Here is a 23137-nt window from a genome sequence, read left to right on the forward strand (position 1 = left end):
CGTATATCCTATTTCTACCAGTGTGTCCAATACGGATGTAATTCCTTTATGAAAACAACAGCGCGGCCAGAAGTATGTGGTTCATATCCTCACTAGGAATGAATCACAAACACCACGAGGACGTAAACACGCAACTTCCATTTCCAGGAACCAAAGGCCATGCAAGCGGACGAAACACTGTTGAATTTTTCTGAGGGAGGAAGGACGTTGGCGGTATTAGATATCCTTCTCGGTGATCCCCATTTTCAGTCGGGTTCCCGCAGCCGTTGGGTTCAAGTAGTTGATTGGCTCCTTCTATCTGCCAGTGGTTGTGCCTCACTGCCCGCCTTACAGGAGACACGCTCCTTTATAAAAACACTCCAGAAGCCCCTTGGTGCACAGTCTCTCACCGGCTGCTGAAGGTATCCCAAGCCAGACGAGGTCTCGGTGGTAGTGAGTGTGTGTGTGCGAGCCAGGACCACAGAAGCTAACATGCTACTAATGAAGAGGCTTTTTGTTGCCACGTTGGCCGCCTTCGTCCTCATCATGGCTTCTAGTAAGTTACCAGTGTGTGTGTGTGTGTGTGTGTGTGTGTGTGTGTGTGTGTGTGTGTGTGTGTGTGTGTGTATGTATGTATGTATGTATGTATGTATGTATGTATGTATGTATGTATGTATGTATGTATGTATGTATGTGTGTGTACAATACTGATCACGTTCCTGCACTGCAGCAGCCTTACGTCGTAACATCAGAGTCAGCCAGAAACTTCTTTAACAGATACGATAACCAAGATCACAGGAAATTTGGTGTGTGTTGACCATCAAGGCACCGTCAAATCAGCCACCCTTTTTGCAATCTTAACTGAATTCTCGAAAATAACTGAAAAGAATTTTTTTCTCTTTTTTTTCTCTTACAGATCTGAAGAAATCTAGCTGGGAGGAAAACGGGCGAGGAGAAACATAGATAATTGTGGGATTCATTTGGTCAGGACAGATGCAAGAGGGAAGGGAGCGACCTTGGAAGAATGTGGCTTTGCTTTTGTCGAATGGGCAGGAAGAAATGATTGTTGTGGTGGGTTTCTTGAATTAGTAAGTCTGAAGCACAAGCAGTGGAGGTATACAGGGAGGAATATCTGGGCTTGGCACAAGAATTGATCTGTTTATCTTTAACATCTAGTCTCAAAGTAATTCACTGATACATAGTATACACAGTGATGTTAGGGAACATCCAACTAAACTCAATGTAAAGTGGAAACCATGATGAAACAGAAGATCTTGTACATTACGGGGAATAAATAGAAAAAGAAAAGGATGTTCTTATGAGTCACTGAGTCATCGCAAAATTATCATGTGGTATGCTGTACCTGGGGATGTGGTGGTACGGGAGTGAGCAATATCATAATCTTGCATAACGAGACGCGAAAGGCTAAGTCATAGATATGCGAAACATGAGTCAAGAGTCAGAGAGCCAGATGCTTAGTACCTCCGAATGTGAGATACAAGGAACGATAGGAGTGTGGGACAGACCCGAGAACACGACAGGGATGAGTGGTGGGAAGAGGAGGAGGGAATCAAGACAAGGTGAGCGACGTGGGAGAAATGAGAAAGTAGAAAAGGTAAACCAATGGAGAGACAAGAAGCGTACACTGTGAGTTAATGTCGCAGCGAACAGGGATCACTGATAAGATTAATATACAACACAAGAATCGGTATGACCATAAAAAAAAGAAAAAAAAGATAAAGCCAGGACAAAAGGGTAACAATAGACATTATGAACTGGGGAAAAAAGGTTGAATGTTCAATCTACTGCATAGGAAGAAAAATATTGTGGAAGATTACAAAGACTGCATAGGAAAAAAAAATGAGCGAAATGCAAAGAACATTCTCAGTGAGCGTATGAGATGGAAGGAATACTTTAAGGAATTCCTTAACTTAATGTCGATGAAATATGGAGTGCTACGCTGTTGACAGTATGTATGTTAGGCGTAGGGTAAGGTAGTCTTAAGCACGGTAGCCAAGCAGCATGGAAGGCAACAGGCAAGCAGCAATATGCTGAATCACCTGGAGTCGACCAAGTAGCTATCGAGATGCTGGTGGGGTGAAGGACGAGGATAATAAGGTTAAGGTGCCAAAGGCCTAGGTGGATGAGGTGAATGTTTCTGTCAGTAAAGGTTAAGGTTATAATGCCGAATATGAGAACTACCGGGGAATTACTCTGTTGAGTAATGACGAAGGTTATATGAAGGATTTAGATGTGAAGTACTGTTAGATTGTGTAACATAAATGACACAGTGATATCAGAATGAGGAGTGGCGGAATAGTGGTTGTGAGGGTGAAGACAGAGTGTTGAGGTGGATTTGCCACTTGGAGAGTATGGGTGTGACAGGGAGCGGTTGAGTGGACTCGCATGAGTGAGAAGGAAGGGACAAAGAGAGTGTGAGGTGGAAGGACAATGGGGAGGCGTGTATGTGAGGAGGAATCAGGAGTTATACACCAAAGAGGAAGTTCAGAGGTCCTAACTGGAGAAGAGGTGTGGGCACGGAGGTGTCGCTGGGGCTGTTTAAGGGTAACGGTGCATGAAGGAGACTTGGGCCTCCTTGCTGGGATAGTGTGAGGGGAAGTACCTTGTGCCAAAAATTGAAAACAGCGACGTGAACGAACAAATTTGCTTGAAGTTATGAGACTGAAAATTACTGATTTACTTGCAGAACTTAGCTCAACTCCTCCTTGGTGCGACGTTTCCGACAGCTTTCATTTTCTGTTACAGATATTAATGATTCAACAGACAAATTAAGGAGAAAGCTGAACGCCAAACTGGCTATCAGTAAGCTAAGTCCTAAGTACGAATGCGACAATAAACCCTCACATTGAGAAACATACAGAAACAAAGAACAAATGTGTACAGGTGCACGGATGGTTCAGAAAAAATAGGGGAAATATTACAATCCTGACAAAAACGCCAGCCCGCCCGCCAGCGAACAGGAGCTGCTGGTTTCATCACTGTACATCACTGCATCGTCACCGACGCGGCTCGCACCGTCCAGTAAAAAACGACGTTCATCCTCCCTCCCCCCGATCCTTCTCCCAACCTAACCCCCCCCCCACACACACCCTCCCCCAACACCCACTCCCCTTGAACCCCTCCGACACCTTCCTCATAAGGTCAGACGGTCGCGCTGCAAGTCAGATGGTCAAACAATGGCGAACGTTCGTCAGGGGGGAAATGTCGTAACCCTCCTGTAAACCAGTCATATACTAATTTTAATCTCGTACTGAAGGTTATCGCGAAAGGCCAGCACCAAGACGTTTAATGACTTGTATAATTTTCTGATAACATCGTAGACTGAGGCGTAATAGTTTTCAGGGAAATTTGTTCGATGATTTAATGTGCATTTTCCAGAAGAACTACGAGGCAAACTTGATGGAAGCTAAGTTCTCGAAGGGGTATTTGCTCACCCACGCTTTTTCACTCCGCGACTTAAGGATGGAGAGAGAACTGACTGTCATCCGTGCTGGGTTGCAAAGTATCTGACAAACGTCATTTCATGTTATTACCGACAGCTTAACGGCGTCAACCATTTTGATGACTGTAAGTTTGATCGCCATGTACCATGTAATTTTCTTTTTATTCGTTTCTTCGGACAGCTTCCGTCTTAAGTCTTGAGGAGGGGTAGAGGGTGGCAATTCACGCCACCGTCTTACGGAATATTCTCACGACTGGGATAGAGAAATTATGACTGACGTTCTACCTGGAGCTGTAAATTACCCTGTGGTCTGGCAGGTGTACTGGTTGCAGGATGTGATCCGGCTTCTAGGCTTGATTGCCCGCCAGGCCTATGGCCTGCAGGTCCGTCGTTGGGGACTGGGGAAATTTCGTCCACCATTATCATCAGTAATGAGCGGGATTCCACCACACTGGTGCACCTACCTACCCTAAAGGCTCTGCGACCCAACCAACCGTGAATATAAAGAAGTGAGGCCAAGAAGCGTAATGGTGGAGCCCTCATGTAACTCTCAATGGATTGCTAAGATAAGGAAGGTTTTGCCAAATCATCGTCTGTAAGTTGTTCCTCATGTTACGTTCGTGTGATCACTACTAAATCGTTACTCACGCTGTTCGTTACCAGTGCGGTACAAGCTACGGCGATTTCAACTGCAACAGGTTCAGATGAAAGAACCACAGGGGTTCCCCTTCAACTTCTCTGTTTATATACGTTAGAAATGTAATAATTCCTACTTATTAGACCACATGGTTCACGACACACATCACGCCAGGAAACAACACAGAGATATGCACCGCTCAGTGCACTTGGGCCAAACCTTTTTCAAAGGTCAGCTGTTAACAGACAATAAATATACTCTTTGGGTTGGTTACGATTCTGCCGTCATAGTTTGCTTATCTTTTCATGCGTGCTCAAGAATCGCGTAAACAAGTGTCTTCCTGCCCGAAGATCCCCTTTTATAAGGCGCCTGTAGCAATCAGGAAGCCAGCCCCGTCCACCAGGTGGTACCACAAGTTAAGAAGTATGCTGATGGGCGTATGTCTATGTGGGGAGAGTACAGGACAACTGGAGTAAGGAAGGATTAAGTGATCAGTATCTTTCTTAAGGAAGTTACATCTCGGCCATCGAGAGTCTTTAAATGATTATGTTGAAAAGGTAATTGTAATGTTGCAAAGGTGGGCAAGTCGAGAAAGAGTAACTCGTTCATGCATGGGGACTAGTCTTTTGAATTTAGTTGGGAGGGCGCTTTAGTATTAATTTTTTGGGTTAACATATCCAGCCCCCACGTTAGGGTGCTGATTGAATCATATATACTGTATCTATATCCTTATTTCTAAACTAGGTATTGCAAATCACAAGCCCTTTTAAAGTACAGAACTCAGCAAGGTATCCAACAATTTCATTCACCTCAAAGGCTACACCACTTTTTCTTGCATTCGTATATTCCATCGCTATCATTCAAAACTGCCTTTGTTCTCATGGGGTAGTTAGTTATGTAACTCCAGGACCTCTTTTATGGGGCTTCTGCAACTTTAATGCCGTGTCCCAGCCGAGAAGAGGATAAGGTGAAATCTCGGGCGGAAAGCTCGTAAAAGACGCTGAAATTCTTCCTGTCCACTGACGAAGTCAACTACATCTGTACTTAAAGGAGTTATTATACGATACTGACGCAGAACTCTTAACCTGGTTAACATTTTGGAGGACAGGAAGAGAGCAGAGTTCAACCTACCGTCAACTGGAAAGTCCACACGGGAGTGACAGTCTGTTGGTAGTAATGTTCTCTTAGCATTCCGCAACATCACCAGCCCGGGGCTTCTCGCATCCAAGAGTTCGGCCACCCAGCGCTGGGCCTCCTCACCACCCAGCCCCGGCCCAGCAATCACCTCGGAGCTCAGCTACAGACCCAGAGGCTACAGTTCAGTATGGACCGCCCTTCCCTCCACACGAACAAACACAACCTTGGGCCTCACCACCCACCATGGGATCTCTGTAAATGGATAATCATCCAGGTTAGGGCCTACCAACACAACATGAGACTCCACTATTCAGCGCTCAATAATGGCACCACTATCCACTCCCAGGTTCCACTGCTGAACAGGGAAGCTCCACCATCTAATTCGAGATCCAGACACGCAGCTTAGTGTACCAACACCCCAGCCTGAGGCTCCTCTACCAAGCCTAGCTCCTCATTATCCACTTAAGGACATCAACAAGTAGTGTAGTACCCAGCCGAGTACTCAACATGAGGCTTAACTACCCACCTTAAGAGCCCCACCGACCGGTCCATGTCCGAGCTATTCATCTTAAGGTTTCCACAGCTGTATTCTCAGGCCTTTTATTCTTCCTTAGGCCTCATTATCTACCTCAGGATTCCCTCACCCACCTGGGGAGGACTGACCACACAATGCTCGGAGTCCCTCTATCCATACCAACTACCTGATATTACACCAGACCAACCAACTCATGAGCTGTCTGCCTTTCATAGGGCCCCCATCATCAAACCTTAAGCCTCCCTTATCCACTTGTGACAAGTACTTCTTCGATATCACCTAATGTTCGCTAACTGCGCTGTTATTGTTGGGATTCATTTTCCTTCATCATGTCTTTAAAAACCGCTGTCTTCTCTGCTCATAATCAGACATAAACTTGATCGAGTGACTAAGATGTTGCATTCTCGTCAGGTCTCTGCTTTTGGCACGAGCTCTTACAACGAGAGGGGCCGCTCCCAGTTCTTGGTAAAATGACTTCATACATACGATATGTAATGTCTCTTCACATGACTGCCAACCTGGATTTCAGATAAGAAAACCAGTCCAGTGGGTGACGAGTCACACGAACGGAGTCACACGTAGCCTAGCAGCAGTACAGGTGGTGATTGTGGGTGTCTTTGTATGTTGCTGGAGTTAAAGCCTATTGACTGCTAGAGTCTGAACAATGCACGTCAAAGATGTGCCACAGAATATCTTCTATGATAACCGAGGTATGAACAATTAGCAATAAGCGCTTTTACCCAAGTCTGGTAAGAATATTTCATTGTTACTGACTACTGTCTGTAACTGAACTGTCTTGCGAAAGATGGATACAATACTACCAAAAAAAAATACCATAGCGACAGTGACTATCATAAGAAAAATATATCCTAAAGATATTGCAGACATTCTGGGCTCGGTGAAAATAAAGAAATACGTGAATGATCTGAAATCTCAAGAATGATGACAGTTTTATCTTATAAATCTTTTTTTTACACCGAGCCAGTTTGATGTGTAGGATCATCCATCCGCCGGAAAATCCCAAACCACCATTCTTTTTTTTTTCTTTCTGCATCAACGCAAATTCCATGAGCGATCAAATCGAAGCCTTGATTTAATAACCTGCCAGGTAACCTCGAGAGATAACAGGACCTGGTGATGTGGGTTGCAGGGTGTGACCTTCTGATAGCTGGTTACATCAGAACCTGCCTGGAGAACTTTGCGCTTGTGTATGTCGCAGAGAAAGAGACCTAAGGAAAGTTGCTGTAACATGGCAGGTTATGGTGAATGGGAACTGTCTATTGTTATGAGTGAGAGTGGTTAAGTCTTCCCTCGCTCTTTCAGAGTTTTCCTCTCTCTCTCTCTCTCTCTCTCTCTCTCTCTCTCTCTCTCTCTCTCTCTCTCTCTCTCTCTCTCTCTCTCTAAAGACGTCTTGTGTTTAAGTGAAGAGTTTAAGGTCACGTCTTTCTAAAAAGAGGAGGAAACACGCGTCACAATCGGATCGACCGCTTCACTACAACGCAGGAACAAGTAGCACTTTGTCTAGCCCAGCTCCGGGAACGTGCTTGCTCATTAACTATAGATCATACAACACGTCTTGTATTACCAGACATTTAGGCGATGAGCGTTTTTCTTTCTTTTTTTTTGTGAACAAAATGCCTATGATTGCACCCTGGTCCCTCGTGTGATGAGACAATAAGTGAGAGTTTAAGCCACTTAGCCGCATCAAGTGCGCACATGGATCGCCTTTTCGATCATATGACTCAGTTAAAAGCCAATCTCTCTACAGTTATATTTGACTGATTACCCTCAGCAGTACGTGTCTTTCCTGACTAAACAAAAATACGACGATATCCCGAGAAGCTTAATCGTCAAGGAATTATCTTCTAGCGGTATATCTTTTGTTTTCTTGCTATTTGTTGAGCTCATATCCTCTATGATGATATTGTTAAACTTAAAATTAAAATCTGAGCCTCTTTGGGGTATTACCGAGAAACTTATGTGATATCTTGACCTCCTGTAGGGAAGTTATTATAACGATTGCTGTATACGTCTGATGCACTAGAAGGTAAGGGAGTTTATGTACTTGAAAGAAACATGCCAATGACGAACATTATGAGTGCTCAGGCAACCCGTTACCTCGTCGACCAACTCGCTTAAGGCAAGACGGACCGCGTCAGGCAGCTCGTGTCTCTAACATATCTCACATCGTAAGAGATAATTCATTAATCTCCAGTGTCAGACAAGGAATGCCTACAGGTCTACGCAGACTACACCTGAACCGTGTGTATTTACCTATTCATACCATATGGGAAGGGAACTTATACACTTGTGTGTGTTATTATTATTCATGTGTTATGGGGAAAGAGTTTTCACTCCTGTTACCCCGTCTTGTGTTTACTAAGTACGGTAGCGAATGAGAGGAGAGAAGGGGTTGAAGCCAACAATCCGGGCGGGCCAGTGATGTGTTGAGGCGTCCAGCCGGGTGACCAACGATTCTTTGCATGCATTGTCCTGTAGCTTCCTACTGCCTTGTACTTTCCTAAGACTTTTACAAAGGCGATATATTAAAGAAATATATCTCAGCTCTAACCCGTTTGTTACCACCCAGTACCCTTTCCACACGCCTACATCCTACCATCTGCATGTCACACACTTTTGCCGCAAGTGTAGTCACATTCCATAAAATCTCTATCATCCTTTCGTTCACTTCCCTAGTTACGTCTACTCTCAGCTAAGCAAGATGTGAACCAACATCGCCGACCTATCTGTATGTCCGTTTTTCTCTCCCACATCCTGTGACCGGTCAAACCCTCATATGTCTTCCTAAACAACACTAATGTGGATTCCTGGATCTTCTGAAACGCCGTGGTTTTACTTTATTAGCTCACAGATTATGGACGGCCAGGCTAGTCCAAACACCTTAATCTGACAACACTGAACAATCAACTTATCATAACAATAATCAACTTATCGTAGTTGGTGATAAGTTTTCTAATTCAAAATATAAAACAGTAGTTCTGACTGTCTGTAGACAAGCTGAGAAAGATGCCCGAAGCGCGATGACTGGTAACCTCCACACAAAGCGGCCAATAAGTTCATCCATTTCTAATGCAAGAAATTATTCATTGCAGGCTGCTGGGGTGATATATTTCCGGGGAAATTTTTGAAGTGGTGAGCAACGAGGTTGTGCTGCCAATATGGGTGTTATGGAGAGGAAAATGGGGAGGACGAGTGGTTACACACTAGCCAATAGCAATACGCCGTTCTTTAACGTTGATGTGGAAGCGTCTGCTTCCCGTATGTCTAAGGGTCAATGGCCAGCTGGTCTGCGCCTGCATTCGATTGAGTCACTAGATCATGTACATGTGACATAATTTCTGGCCCTCCGCAAGAACCAGCAGATGAAGGTTGCAAGGCCCTAATCAGCAAGTAATATTATATTCACACAGTCTCATAACGTTGTCCTGATTCAATGTATACACTCCCGCAGGCTTAACTTAAACAAGCAATCATGGTTAGCCTATCCCTTATTGGTCTGCGATATATTTATCATTTGTTTCTCTTTACTGATGCGACTCGTTTACCCGATTTAAAGGGGAAAAAATCCGTTACAGTTCCGTTATTCTCTCTTATAATGAATAAGAGAATGTAAGTTACAAATACTATGCTGTCTTAAACGATCAACAAGTGATATATTCGATACGGAAACTTCTAGATTTCTTCCTATGAAATTTTGTAACTTCTGAGGTTATCAGGTAGCGTGACATGTAAAATAATAATGATAATAATAATAATAATAATAATGAACGTTGTGCTCTACGGCTTTTGCTTTTAAGCACTGCGTTCATCATAACTTCAGTAATGATGAACTGATGAGCGTAACAATCAGTAGACGTAGTTTTACGAAGCAATTCACAGTATTTTAAGGAAAGAACACTTCTGTCCCAGTACGACACACACTGTCGGTCTATCTGTGAAGACGTTAGAACGATACTCGAAAACAATATATAATTCGTATACATTGTGAAGTTGACTAAGAAGAACGTAAATGCATAAATTTACATATCAATTACGAAAAAAAAGAAGCTATGTTTGCAGCACTCTGGAGTGTTGAACGATGGTACGCTTAAACGTCATCATAAGTGTATAGGTCCATATCATGTTTCCCTGATGTTGCAAACATCAGCTTCAGTCTACATAACGTTTACAATACATTGCAAGACGAAGTGGTGGCAGGAATTGTATAAATGCGCAAGTCAACTAAATCCAAGCCGTTGGATCTCCCGCCAAGGTCGTCAGCATTCCTGGTTCGCTTGAGCATTTCCCTGTATGCCATCTTCGCCTCCCGTGTCAAATGGTAAAGAAAACTACAATAACTTATTTGCGTGTGTGTGTGTGTGTGTGTGTGTGTGTGTGTGTGTGTGTGTGTGTGTGTGTGTTTAGCTAGAATTCTAAGCTATAACTTGATTAGAAGAAATTTCACTCTGCCGGAAGCATCACCTCGTCAAAGTCTACGAGACTGAAAACAAATACTACCGGACACTATGATTCCAAGTGCAGGTGGCTGGAAATAAACCTCTGAAAATCTTTTCTCATCTTGAGACTGGAGGTACAGGTTTACTCTTTTTTTTTCTCTTAGGAGCTGAAAAACTTATGTGAGGATTATTGGTGGGCTTATGGAAGTGTGGCAAATGAGAGAGGAGTAAGAATTTTCTGTTAGATTCGCCAGATTTCTCTGTCTTGGCGAGGGATCTTGTCTTATGTCTTACTGTAGTTGTTCTATTCGTTATCTTAATCCCCAGGTCTTCGCCTGGCAACGATCTTTACCTTACTAGCGGTCTGTTGTCGTTCGTGTTATTTCTGGTCTCTCCTGCACAACGAAAATATACCCACACTGTAAAAACGCAGGACGTAGTATCAGCATCTGTGTCTGCCATTTCATTACGGTTGTTATATGATACATACTCATTTAGAATTTCTTAAACTTAAAACTGCACTTTGTTGATAATAATAACAAGGATCAATACTGTACAGCTGTATGAAAATTCAACTGGAAACTAATTCAATACTTATTCCTACTTGATCTGTTCTCGTTACTTGCCACAAAATTATTAAGAGTAAATTTTTACAAAAACGGAACGTAAACTATATCTATAAAAATCAAATGCTTTATAACAAAGTGAAATCCACTTTTAGAATAAGATGAATGATATTGATATTAGCTTGAAATACTTTATATTTCAAAAAGTGTCGTAGGCTGCCTTCTCAAAGATAGATATGACACTGCAGATCTAGATGAACTACCGCTGAAGTTTATGACATTTCATTAGTGATTTTGCGTTCATTTTTGTTTCTCAAATTATTCATCAACTTTCTGTAAATGATGAAAAGTCACAAATTATGATTCACGACGAGATGATGTTCCGTCTTCAGATGACTTATTTTCGAATGATTACGCATCGTTCTCATTATTCAGCCACTGGAGCCGGTAAATACATTTATAATCATATTGAATGTGGTGTGAGTTGATGGTAAAGAAGAAATACAAACGTCATTTACTGTATCGATGACAAATTGTTTACGGTGTTCTATATTCAACTTACTAACTAGCAAATTAAGAGATATTGAGTAAATTGAATATCAAGAGACGTATTACTGATAACTACATATTCAGCCAAAATATAAAGCATACTTTCCCTGCTTCTTTCTTTTCATCCACAGGTGAGGCGAAGGACATGGTGGACACTAATTGCCTGGCCTGCCTGTGCGAGGCTTCAACTAACTGCAACGCCTCTGCCACCTGTGAGACACCTGTGCCAGACAACCACCTCTGTGGGGCCTTCCGCATCTCGCGGCCCTACTGGATTGATGCTGGCAAACCCATAATTAAAAACGATAGCAAAACTAGGGAGGGCGGTTAGTATCTGCTTATCTAGTAAGGCAAATTTTAGTTACTTTTCGGCCTGATTCAGAATTTATTCTTAAGTTTTGTCCGTATGATGGGTGGCCATAAAGTACATCTTGAGCAGAGCTTGTCTAGATAAACTTTATCTCAGAAGTGTTTTTAACCCATACATTTGTAGGTAGGACTGAAGTGATTCGAGATATTGCTAAGTCTACAATTTCATGCACAATTTTCAGATTAGGATTATATCCTATATTTTCAACGGAGTAACAAATATGAAAAAAAAAAGAAAATCTAAAGCAGTACAATACATTATAACAAGTACCGTCTAACGTAGGAAATCTATTCTTTTCAGCTTTCGAGGTGTGCGTCAATGACTTATACTGCGCAGCTGATACCGTCCGTAAATACATGATTAACTTTGTTGAGGTAAGAGGATGCAGACTCCCCAACTGGTGAAACACATGTTTTGAATACTCTTGTGGAAGCGTTCTGTTTAGAAGCAAAGAGTATTCTTCGATCTTAAACAAATGGTCGAATATTGTTAAATCTTTGAAATATAATGGTTGTCGACTGACGAATGGCAACTAAGCCCGAATCGTAGAGTCACATTAAACAATGCTGTGGAATTTATGGATTCAGTAGTTATAAAATCTTAACATTTAGTGGTTTTCGCGCCAGAAATCGACCACGAATATCTACATACTTAAACTATGACTACTATAAGCAGTGTAATTAAAAATACAAACAAAGGTACATTGTTAGAATTACTATCTGAACTAGAATTCACTTCATTTTTATTGATTTTTTTTCATTTAATGGCTATGAACTAGACTTGTCATTAAAACAGGAATAGTGATTCAAGTTAAACACATATCAACAGCAACTATGTTAATTTAACAGCATAATTTGTTGTTGAGTTTAATGGCTCCGGCTGCTGAAAAATTGCATAAAAGTTGGAGTCATGCATTTAAAAATATATTTTGCAATTCTTTTTATCATGTTTTGTTTTAGTAACCAATGATTTCATGGTGTTTATTTGCTAGACTGTATTTGAAATAATGGTAAATGTTTAATCGTAGAATGCATGGCTACCGTAAATCCAGATTATTGTATAAGATATACATAATGTGTAGCATATACAATACTTCTAAAAAAAAAAAAACTCGTATACTAAAAACGTTGCGATCATCACGAAATAGACATTTCAAAATTGTTCTGTTACTATTCTGGCTAAAAATACCTATTCACCAGTCGACAGCCATTAAATTCAATGATAAATACATGCAGTATGATTTACAAAAGTTTATGTATTTATGATAAATAGCATCTGAATTAATAACCATTAGTCGAATGAATTCTGGGCTTAGAAGTCACTGTTCAATTAAGCTGGTATGTCCTTGAATAGCTCAGATTTTCATGATTCACCAGGTGTAATATAACAGTAAATGTCATCGCTTGAGATTAATATGCGTCTCCTCTCGAAGGAGGAAAACATACTGTTTTCTCCATTTCCCTTTTTGCAGCAAAAAATAAATAAATAAAAAGAAAAGCCTTTTTAGATCAGACCAGTCAGCTGTCAGACCAAAACACTGTTTTTCGTAACATGTTTGATCCTCATTTATAACGAGTGTAAACATGCTCATGCTATCTTCTCTTCTCTTCAGGGTAAAATGGGGGGAAACGTCAACCCCGACTGTAATGACGATGGAGTTATCGACTGCCGCGACTTCGCCTTCATGCACAGAATCGGAGGCTTTACCTGTCAAGACCCTACGGTCGTCGATTCTGAATTCTTCAAGAGATTCATGACCTGCTGGGATGTGGTTACACAGGCTAGTTAGAAACCAGATCGTGGAGATTTTGATCCAAGCCTCACCCCACCCACCCTCCTCTCTCTCTCTCTCTCTCTCTCTCTCTCTCTCTCTCTCTCTCTCTCTCTCTCTCTCTCCATTTCCCTTTCTATTCTCTTCCCGGAGACTTGTATTGGTAGGGTCTCAAGAGAGTGTTATAGGAAATGAATGTGGAACTGGTCCAGATCATTACGAAATGATCTATTCTTGAGGGAAAGCAATAACAATGCCTTCCATGAACAGTTAATGATATCATCAATACTGGAAATTAACTGTCACAAAAGGTAATGCAATAAACAGAAAACTATCACACTCATCCACCATCATACATATAGTTTATTATCGCCAGTGATTTTAGAACGCTGAAATACTGATGAACTGGTTATGCTTTATCATTTTCGTAAACTGAAGAATAACATGCATTTGCCATCGCATCACTATTTACATAACTGTTCATACAACCAGTAATATAACTTGGGAGTTATATTCTAGTCATACTGAAACTATCCAAGGAACTAAGCATTGTTAAGATTTGACTTGAACAGAGTTACCTCCTGAAATCTATTTTAAGAATACCTCCTCTTGGCTCATTAAGTAATTTAATTTTTCACAGTTGTGGATTAAACTTTATGAGGATAACACAATAAGATTTTACATAAGGCATTGACTGAAGATTTCTTTCATTTCGTACATTCTCATGTGAAAAAAATTTACATCGAGAAATTAAATAACGTAATCAATACAATGAGATGCTATGTTAAAAAGTGTTGTAATCACTGAACTTGACTGTTCTAAGGTTGAATGCTTTTGCAAACTGGTTTCGCTTCAAAGCAATTTAAAGAGTAACTGATGTAGCATATATATCGTATACTCTGGCAGACTTTTTATACAGAAAAATATGGATGTAACATTCAGACTTCTCAGCTTTTGCAGAACGGTTCTGAGTTTGTAAGTTGGACTCACGTCTTCAGCATCTTTTGACGACGAAAGTCTATGTATTAAGCAAACTAATAGTTGTCCTGTTGTTTTGCAATATAACCCATCTAATATAAAATCTTTCTTTTTGGTAATGCTTATGTATTCTGATTATTTGTATTTAATCATGAAGAATACAATTCTGTAACTGGTATATCACTTAAATAAAAAAAAAAACTTTTTTAAAATCGTATTTACACAATACCTAAAAGACATTGAAGTATGTGGTGACAGCGTAGTATTTCCCAAACTAAAGACGACGGCTTCTCTCATACCTGTGTTCTGTAAGATGACTTGCTTAAGATATCTACTACCAAATGACCTTGTACAAGGTTAAGTAGGTGTGACTGCATGAATTTACCTACCTAATTTCCAATCTACAATGGGTAATGACCAACTAGAACACTTAACGTGCCTCTGCGTGATGCCGGAGTCGAATCGTAACGACATGAGTAATGTCGGCATGACCTTTATCCAACGGCATTTTTATTTTTTCTCTTTCCTTTTACTCCATATTGTTCCTACGGTTTACTGATATAAAGATAAAAGTGGGATAAGGTGGTCTTAGTCAGACCTGGAAATAAGCTCAGAGCATCCCAAACAAAATTTTCCCGAAATGTACATGTCTATATATATTTTGGTAATTTTATACAATGGAAGTATGGCCGATGTTAGTGATAAAAATCACCGAAAATCATCTTATTGGATTCGTTACAGATGGCAGAACGTAGGATGCATTAGGCTTGGCTAAGTTAGACCAAGAGTTTACTGTATTTCGTGTCATACTGTTATAGAAAGAAAATCCAATACCAGAATTTCACTTTAATCTAACCTAGATCAACGTAACCAAATAATATTTGGCGATCGCTGCAAGTGAAACAAAGCTCTGGTAACGAACAAATCCAATAACATGATTACATTCGATACTTATATGTTGTTTTTGCAGCGCTCCAAAGTGACTACTGAGGTCGTTTCACACAGCACGAACCATCAACAGTATTAATACAGAAACATGCTTGGGACTACCCGATATTTGAGGCTAATTCCGAAATTCTAATCCGTTACACCACTGACATGGAGCTGCGAATAGCGGAGACCTGGTATACGTACCAGGCCAGACCCGCTATTGGTTCATGTAAAACTGCGACTTTTTGATGGTGTTTTTAGATCGTATTGATTCCACTTTCCTAAAGGGGCTCTAATCACATTCTAAACTATGTCACGATTACATGTTTGAGAAAGTCATCCAGCCACTTGCATGGATATCCAAACATTACCCAACCAGATTAAAGGTCGCGCTGCGTGAGTTACGCTGCCGGGTGCCAGTTTGGTTGCGTCTCGTATCAGTAATGGCTAACTGTATACAGAAACTGCCTTACATGGGCCATAGGCTTTATGAAATTTCTTACACTCTTTTGTTCTTATGTGATATGTAATCAATTGAAACATGATCGTTAAACAAGGTCCCACACATAACGAATGGCCGGTTGAAGCGTGATCGCCAAATATCGTTCATGTAACCTAGAATCAGATGAAATATTCTGACCAAACAACATTAAGACATATCATGCATAATTAAGTAAAACATGATGGCCTAACAATACTCTATATATGACCCGTAATTGGTTGAGACATCATGGTCAAACAAGTTGATAAAACTCTTATCATGCTACTAACCCTCCGACGTCGGCAGGTCTACGTAGAGCATCGTGGAAGCCATCCATCAAGAAAAACTTACGAAGTCAGTCACTATAATTTCCCTGGTGATCACATTACATTCAGGTTCTGTATATGATTGTCGAAGGTTGTATTGTAATGAAGCCATATATCACTACTATAAATCGCAATGTTTCACCATATTTTTCACCAATCTCTAAAATCAATATGTAATTATTGACAATATTCAGTGTACTGATCATCAGTCACGATATATTGCAATGATAAACACACATTTTCACTATGTTGTTCTCTAATCATCGACACATACATGTGTAAAAGTGACTTTCGTGGCAGAAATCAGTGATTTTATAAAAAAAAAAAAAAATGAATAAATAATAAATAAATCGACTGCACAATATTTTTCCCTTGATACAAAAACACACTTCAGTTGCAACATTTTAACTCTCGCAGCTAAACACTTTGATGGCGCATTTTACTAAGATACGGGTCAGTAACATTGTGACATTAATGTGAGCATTGTTTCGCAGTCCACATCCATGTATTACACATAACACACACAATCAAAACGCCTTCTCGCCTTGCCCGAAGCACGGTCTGGGTAACACTGAGACTGTTCACCCTCTGCTGGAGGTTGGACGGGGCCACATAACACTAGGTCGTAACAAGCAGTTTGACAATCGAAGCTGTTGTTTCACTGGACCAATGTTGGCAGGTAAAAAAACTTATTTCCATTGTCATCACAAGGGTAACTATGTGTAACTTATCAGTTAATCGTAATATGTTTGGGCTAAGATTACATCATCTGGCTGTTGGAATTTGATTACCATATACACAGACAGAAGAGCCGTCCGCGGACTCTAAGCCCACGCGAGTGTTGCCATACATAGCGCTACTATGGCCAGTCTACAGGCTCGGCGAGTCGTGGACATTCATGTCAAGCGTTCGTCTCTGACGTGATACAACCTAATATGTCTTTCTTGTCAATCTACATACATGATACAAAATAAAATTCATTGTGGCTAGAAGCTCCATTCAAGGTTAAAAAGTACAAGGATTGTAAAATAGAAATAATAGAATATCAAATTAAACTACTACAAAAAATATCAATATTGTAGTAGCAGGCTAAAAAGAAAAAAACACACGTTAACAATTCATCTATATTAAGACAGGAGCCGGTTTAGGCAACCATAAGCCTCACATTAGCATCCTTAAAGTGATTTTACAAGTTTACAGAAGAATGCGCTCGCTTTCTGTGAGCAGCCTTGCCCAGTCAAATGAAGTTTGGATATAACTCTTAATCATACGGTTGATTTCTTGAAAATTTTGTGAGAGTAATGTTCGTCGAGCATGGTTTTAATAGTACTGTTGCTCTGCTCTGCACCACTTCAAGCTCAAAACAGAGTGATGGTGCTAGCCCAGAACGGAGTCTTAAGGGAAGGTTCGGTAGTTTATTGATTAGATCACATCGATTTATGTAACGCGTATTATTGGAAGTGAACTTAGACCTACGGGCCCTGGGCGTTCTGAACCGACTTTTTGATAACGATTCTTGAATTAAAGGTGGTGATCTTGTATTTGTTGTTGTTGTTGCTGTTGTTGTTAACAATGTGTAAGTAGTTTGTATCATGCTGACCCTTGGAACTAGGTGTTCTTGGTTGATTTGTCAGTATCTAGAACCCGCAACAGTTTTAAAAGAGGTTTGGTGGTTTTTACCTGATGGCGTACATCACATTCATGTAAGTAATGTGCATCCCTGTGATTGGATTACGAACTTTATAACTGAAACGTGTTAAAACTCATTATGAATTCCTCCACAACACGTATGTTTTCCTGTTTGTTTTTTTTATCCCATCTTTATTTTTCACTCTTAAATGTCGTCCCATGCTGCATCGAATTTTACCTCAGTCTTAATATCTAGAAACATAGGATGTTACACACAAGCTGTAGAAGCGTTAATGACCTTCCTTTTTCCGCCTTACGAAATTGCTACATTTCTCCAAATTTCTCTTCATAACTCAGTAATTCCATCATTTTTCTCCCTGTAAAATGGCTCCTCTAGATGTAACAAGAGGTGATCTTACACATTCAATCTACGTACATTACAGTTGAGTCATAAATCTTAACACATATCCTATCAAATATTTCTTTGATTGACAGTGTGAGCACCTTGGTTATGTCAGAACCTCTACATCCCTACAATTTCTCTTTCATTTGCCTGATTCCCAAGATCCCTCCGATAAGCTTGACCTGAATTCTTCAACGCCTACGACTTGCCCCCTCATAGATTTACCTCCAGACACCTTTGTCAAGAATCAGAGTATCATCATCCCGTTGGTAAATAAGATCCTATGCCATAGAAATGAAGCGTGATATCTTGTCTCAAAAGACAACTCTTAAGTAGGCGACATGAATAAATACAACACATAATGGTGCTGTATTTTACCATGTTTGTTCAGTGCTCTGTTGAGGATTAAGCTCTTTATTGCCATCAAGTCCAGTAACATGTATCACAGAATTTTCCTACTATTGACTAATTTCACCGACAGATAAACAACAGAGTTGGCTCTATCTTGTGTTTTCCATGATGAATATCAACAATACACTTTTGGAAGTGTTTTGTAACTATGAAAGGCAAAATCTTTTAAGTATTCCTCCAATTTCGTAAATAATATTTCCTTTACATATAGTTATGTAGAATCTAACACATATATTTCTAAAAGCACAATATGATATAAGACGAATAGCGCGATCAGAATATTCTTCTGTAACCCAGACAAATCTAAGTTAAGATCAAGTACTCTAGTTTGGCCAAAATATACACATTTAGGAAAGGAAATCTCGAATGAGCTTCACGGGACAACAAACTATGAAAAGTAACATAGAATACCCTATCCTAACGGGTTTTCTTTCAGTTTCAATTATGGGAAACCTAAGTTATATCACGTACTACACTATTTTTCGTCCGCGTATTTTACTAAGTTTGAACTTGTAATCAGTTTAGTATTTGCAATGTATGTGATTGTGTCTCTACAATACCGATGATATACGGCAGAAAAGAGAATAAAAGATTCCTGGCAATGTGAAACAGTAATTTGCATCATTTGTAGTTCATTCTGTTTTGCGTTGGTGAATCTAAATGCTTCAGGAAAAGGAAAATCAATCGCTCATGTGTTGAATGCAAATTATTATATTAATTTCGTATTTTCCCAGTTACTGCCCACGGCGGGAAGTGTACGAAGGGTGGGAGTAACGCATAAACCCCAAGATATGCAGAAATTAACCGAAACACCACAGAATGCCATCTAAACTATATAAGTAGTTCTCAAATGAGGGAGTAGAACAACATTTAATAATTCAAGGAAAAGATTCGTAGCCAAAGAAAGAAACAATTACTTCTCCTTAGTGTTATCACCAGATCAGTCTCCCAAACATCGACTTACATCTTATTTACAATATGTACAATTTGTTCCTCATGAAATGAGAGATCATGCAAAGACAATACGAAAATAAAGAAACGATTGGAACAGCCTATCATGTACCCAAGAATAGTGATGAAATAAAAACTGTGGAGGAAGAGTATTTGTAAGATGGCAAGCGGTATGTACAAAAACAATATGCACTTTTCGAACAGGTGGTGCCACCTTGTCCTTTATGTACTGTTTATGTGCACTTGCTCTTTTGCTGAAATGATCAACATTTACCAAAATAACGTAATTCATACCATCCAAATTGCCTCATTGTCTATATGTTTAGCAGACATTTCGGTCCCTACAGACAAACAGGTAAGCAATCTCCGTTCATCTTTGTAACCCACTGAATGATGATGAGGCAATGATACATGTTCGGTCATCTATAACTTCAACAGTCAACACATAACAGATATCATACAAGAATTAATCTTCGTTGTTGTCTATCTCGACCCACTCTTATTACAAATATGGTACCGAGTGATGCTGCACCGCTCCACGCCCATGTAAATACAGTCACTTGTATTTATCATCGAAATTATCGTAAATTTAAGTTTCTAGGGAAACTTGGGTGAGGTATTCTTAGGTTTTAATTGGTTTCTAGAAACGTTTCCAATACTATTACCCGACATTGTTCCAGCCCCTCTTCGTCTCCATATAACTCTAAGTCAAAATCACTTTTCCTATGTATAAGGCGTTCTGATACTCATTTCTTTCATAATCCATCAGCTATTTCAGAGATGCCTCTAAACTGATACTTTACCTAACATACACACGTATATACCGACATGTAATGTACATGGGGCGGAGGGGGAAGGATATTTAATGATAACGAGGATAACTTTAGTAACTTTACCAGAGCAGGAAGAACAGTAAACCCATCCTGTTTTCGCTCTAGCTGTGGATATTCATCGATTCAGAGGCTGCAAATGTGCGCGACACATTTAAAAGGATATTCCATCAGCTAACAAATAGCTCGCCAAACGGTTTCAACCCGGATATAGATCAAGAGATGATGCTGCCTTGACTCTTCTTTTGCCAAGCACTCAGGAGCGTGTCACCGCTCAAGGTCAAACCTTCGCAGCCTACACATTTAACCAAGTGTTTTTGTTTGCCTTCCAACTCTCCAGATCTTTCCGCTATATACTTTTGAAATAGTCGATTTTTACGAAATGATATATATATATATATATATATATATATATATATATATATATATATATATATATATATATATATATATATATATATTAAACTGGGGATAGGGGATTAAGAGTACTTCCCACGTATTCCCTGCGTGTCGTAGAAGGCGACTAAAAGGGGAGGGAGCGGGGGGCTGGAAATCCTCCCCTCTCGGTTTTTTTTTTTTAATTTTCCAAAAGAAGGAACAGAGAATTGGGCCAGGTGAGGGTATTCCCTCAAAGGCCCAGTCCTCTGTTCTTAACGCTACCTCGCTAATGCGGAAAATGGCGAATAGTTTGAAAAAAAAAAAAAAAAAATATATTAAACTTAATGGTTGTTTCCCGCGTCAGAGAGGTAGCGCAAGGAAACACAAAGAATGACCCAACCATTAATATACACATATTAATGGTTGGATCATTATATATATATATATATATATATATATATATATATATATATATATATATATATATATATATATATATATATATATAAAAGAGAACTTTTGACGTGAAGGAAGCATTCTCGTTTAATGAACATATACTTGTGGATTATAGCCATTAAATCCAATATACATACACTTTCAGATATGATTTTAAGTTCTCTAAGCCCAGTTCTCAACGTAGAACTGTGCATCTCAAATAAATGTAAAATCTGACTACCCATCATCACCATGGGTAACAGGAGGTATCACGCAGACACGAATCAGGTTAAGCTGCCGTGTGATATATCTTGTATTCTTTATCAAAGGGGGAGGAACACTTTAAGAAGCCTTGTTTCAGCGGTGCAGTAAAGAAAGGCATCGGAGTAGCACCTGCAGGAGCCAACGTGGTTGGCTTGATTTTGAAGTAACCTTGAGAATAGTGGGCGGCCTGCCACTGCTCTAATTTGGGGGGATGATCAATTTTCCATTATCGCAAACTAATTGAAATTAAATGTCCTTCATTGAAAATGCGACCTGTAACTTCATACCGAAGAGAAACCAGTTAATTTCAAGCCAAACTACGTGGAGTGATTGATAGCTCGCTAAACTGATTTTTAAGAGTATTTGCCATAGTATATGAAGAACTCGCATTTACCAATTCAAGAAAAAAAAAAAAAAAACGAAGAGAGCTGTTTCTCCCGTCAATAAGGAAAATATTCTAATAAGTAATGTTGAAATATTCTCCTGAGCAAAGGGGAACAAAGAAGAGAAAGGGGAGGAAGTATTCAAATATCTGTGTAGAAGAAATATGATTAGTGGCAGCTGTCTACCCATCACTGAGATAAAACTATTGTTTATAAATGAACTATTCGTGTTTCTAAGGAGATTTGGAAAGGAAGCTGGTATATATAATAAACACACACACACACACACACACACACATACACACACACACACACACACACATATATATATATATATATATATATATATATATATATATATATATATATATATATATATATATATATATATATATATATATGCATAAAACCATAGGAAAATGAAACACGTTAAGTTCCCAAGGACACTTTCGTGTAATTATCACAACGTCAGGGGAGATACAAGAATGAGATAGAAGACTTAGAACAGTCAGTTGATATACAAGGAAGAGAAGTAGCTAAGACGCCATTACTAAACAAGCGTTACCGGATGGTGGTGTTTGGGTTGGTTTGTTCGGGTTTGGTGCGTTCGGGTCTGGTGATGAAAGAGATATTAAAGTTGAAGCGAGTATTTTGAAGGTCTATTGAATGTATTAGATGACAAAGTGGAGGATGAAATGTGTTTGGGACCAGATAGCATGTGAAGTGAGACAGTCATTACGAATGGTATGGTGGAAAGAGAAGAGACTGTGGAAGCCTTGCATAAGAAGAAGCGTGACAAAGCGGCAGGAATGGATGTGAATGCAGGCAAGTATTTGAAGAGAGTGATAATGTTTCTAATTGGGTATTCAGACTTTTCAGTATATGTATGATCCAAGATGTAGCCCATTAAGACGCAAAATGACTATACATTTCCCTTATAGCTAGGAGGGGGGAAAAGTAAAAAGTGGATGCTCGAAGTAGAGTGGTGTAAGTCTGTTGAATATGCCTGGTAAGGTGTATGAGAAAGTGGTGACTGAGAGACTTGTGGCATATTTATACCAAAGAAATGCATTAAATCCTTATGAATAAGAACAGCTATACATATCAAGGATTAAGCAGATATCATGAGAAAACGTTGTATCCTTGCAATATTGTAGCTCGTGTAAATGATAAATGACGAAGAGTCATATGATTTACTTTTGGATAACTTGAATTATGAAAATATATAGTTCGTAGGGTCAACTACTCTAAATTCATATTAATGAAGTATTCGA

At 39.7% G+C, this 23137-nt stretch overlaps 1 protein-coding gene across 1 annotated transcript; it reads left to right on the plus strand.

Annotated features, from left to right (window-relative positions):
• The first annotated feature begins 237 nt into the window (after positions 1-237).
• On the plus strand, positions 238-14654 carry LOC139760551 (lysozyme 2-like). Its single transcript, XM_071683883.1, has 4 exons — positions 238-535; positions 11455-11649; positions 11994-12067; positions 13306-14654. Exons 1-4 carry the CDS (start codon positions 472-474, stop codon positions 13480-13482), a joined length of 510 nt encoding a protein of 169 aa, XP_071539984.1. The 5' UTR covers positions 238-471; the 3' UTR covers positions 13483-14654.
• Positions 14655-23137: the final 8483 nt, after the last annotated feature.

The sequence above is a fragment of the Panulirus ornatus genome, chromosome 37 (assembly GCF_036320965.1).
Source record: "Panulirus ornatus isolate Po-2019 chromosome 37, ASM3632096v1, whole genome shotgun sequence".
NCBI classification, from domain to species: Eukaryota; Metazoa; Arthropoda; class Malacostraca; order Decapoda; family Palinuridae; genus Panulirus; species Panulirus ornatus.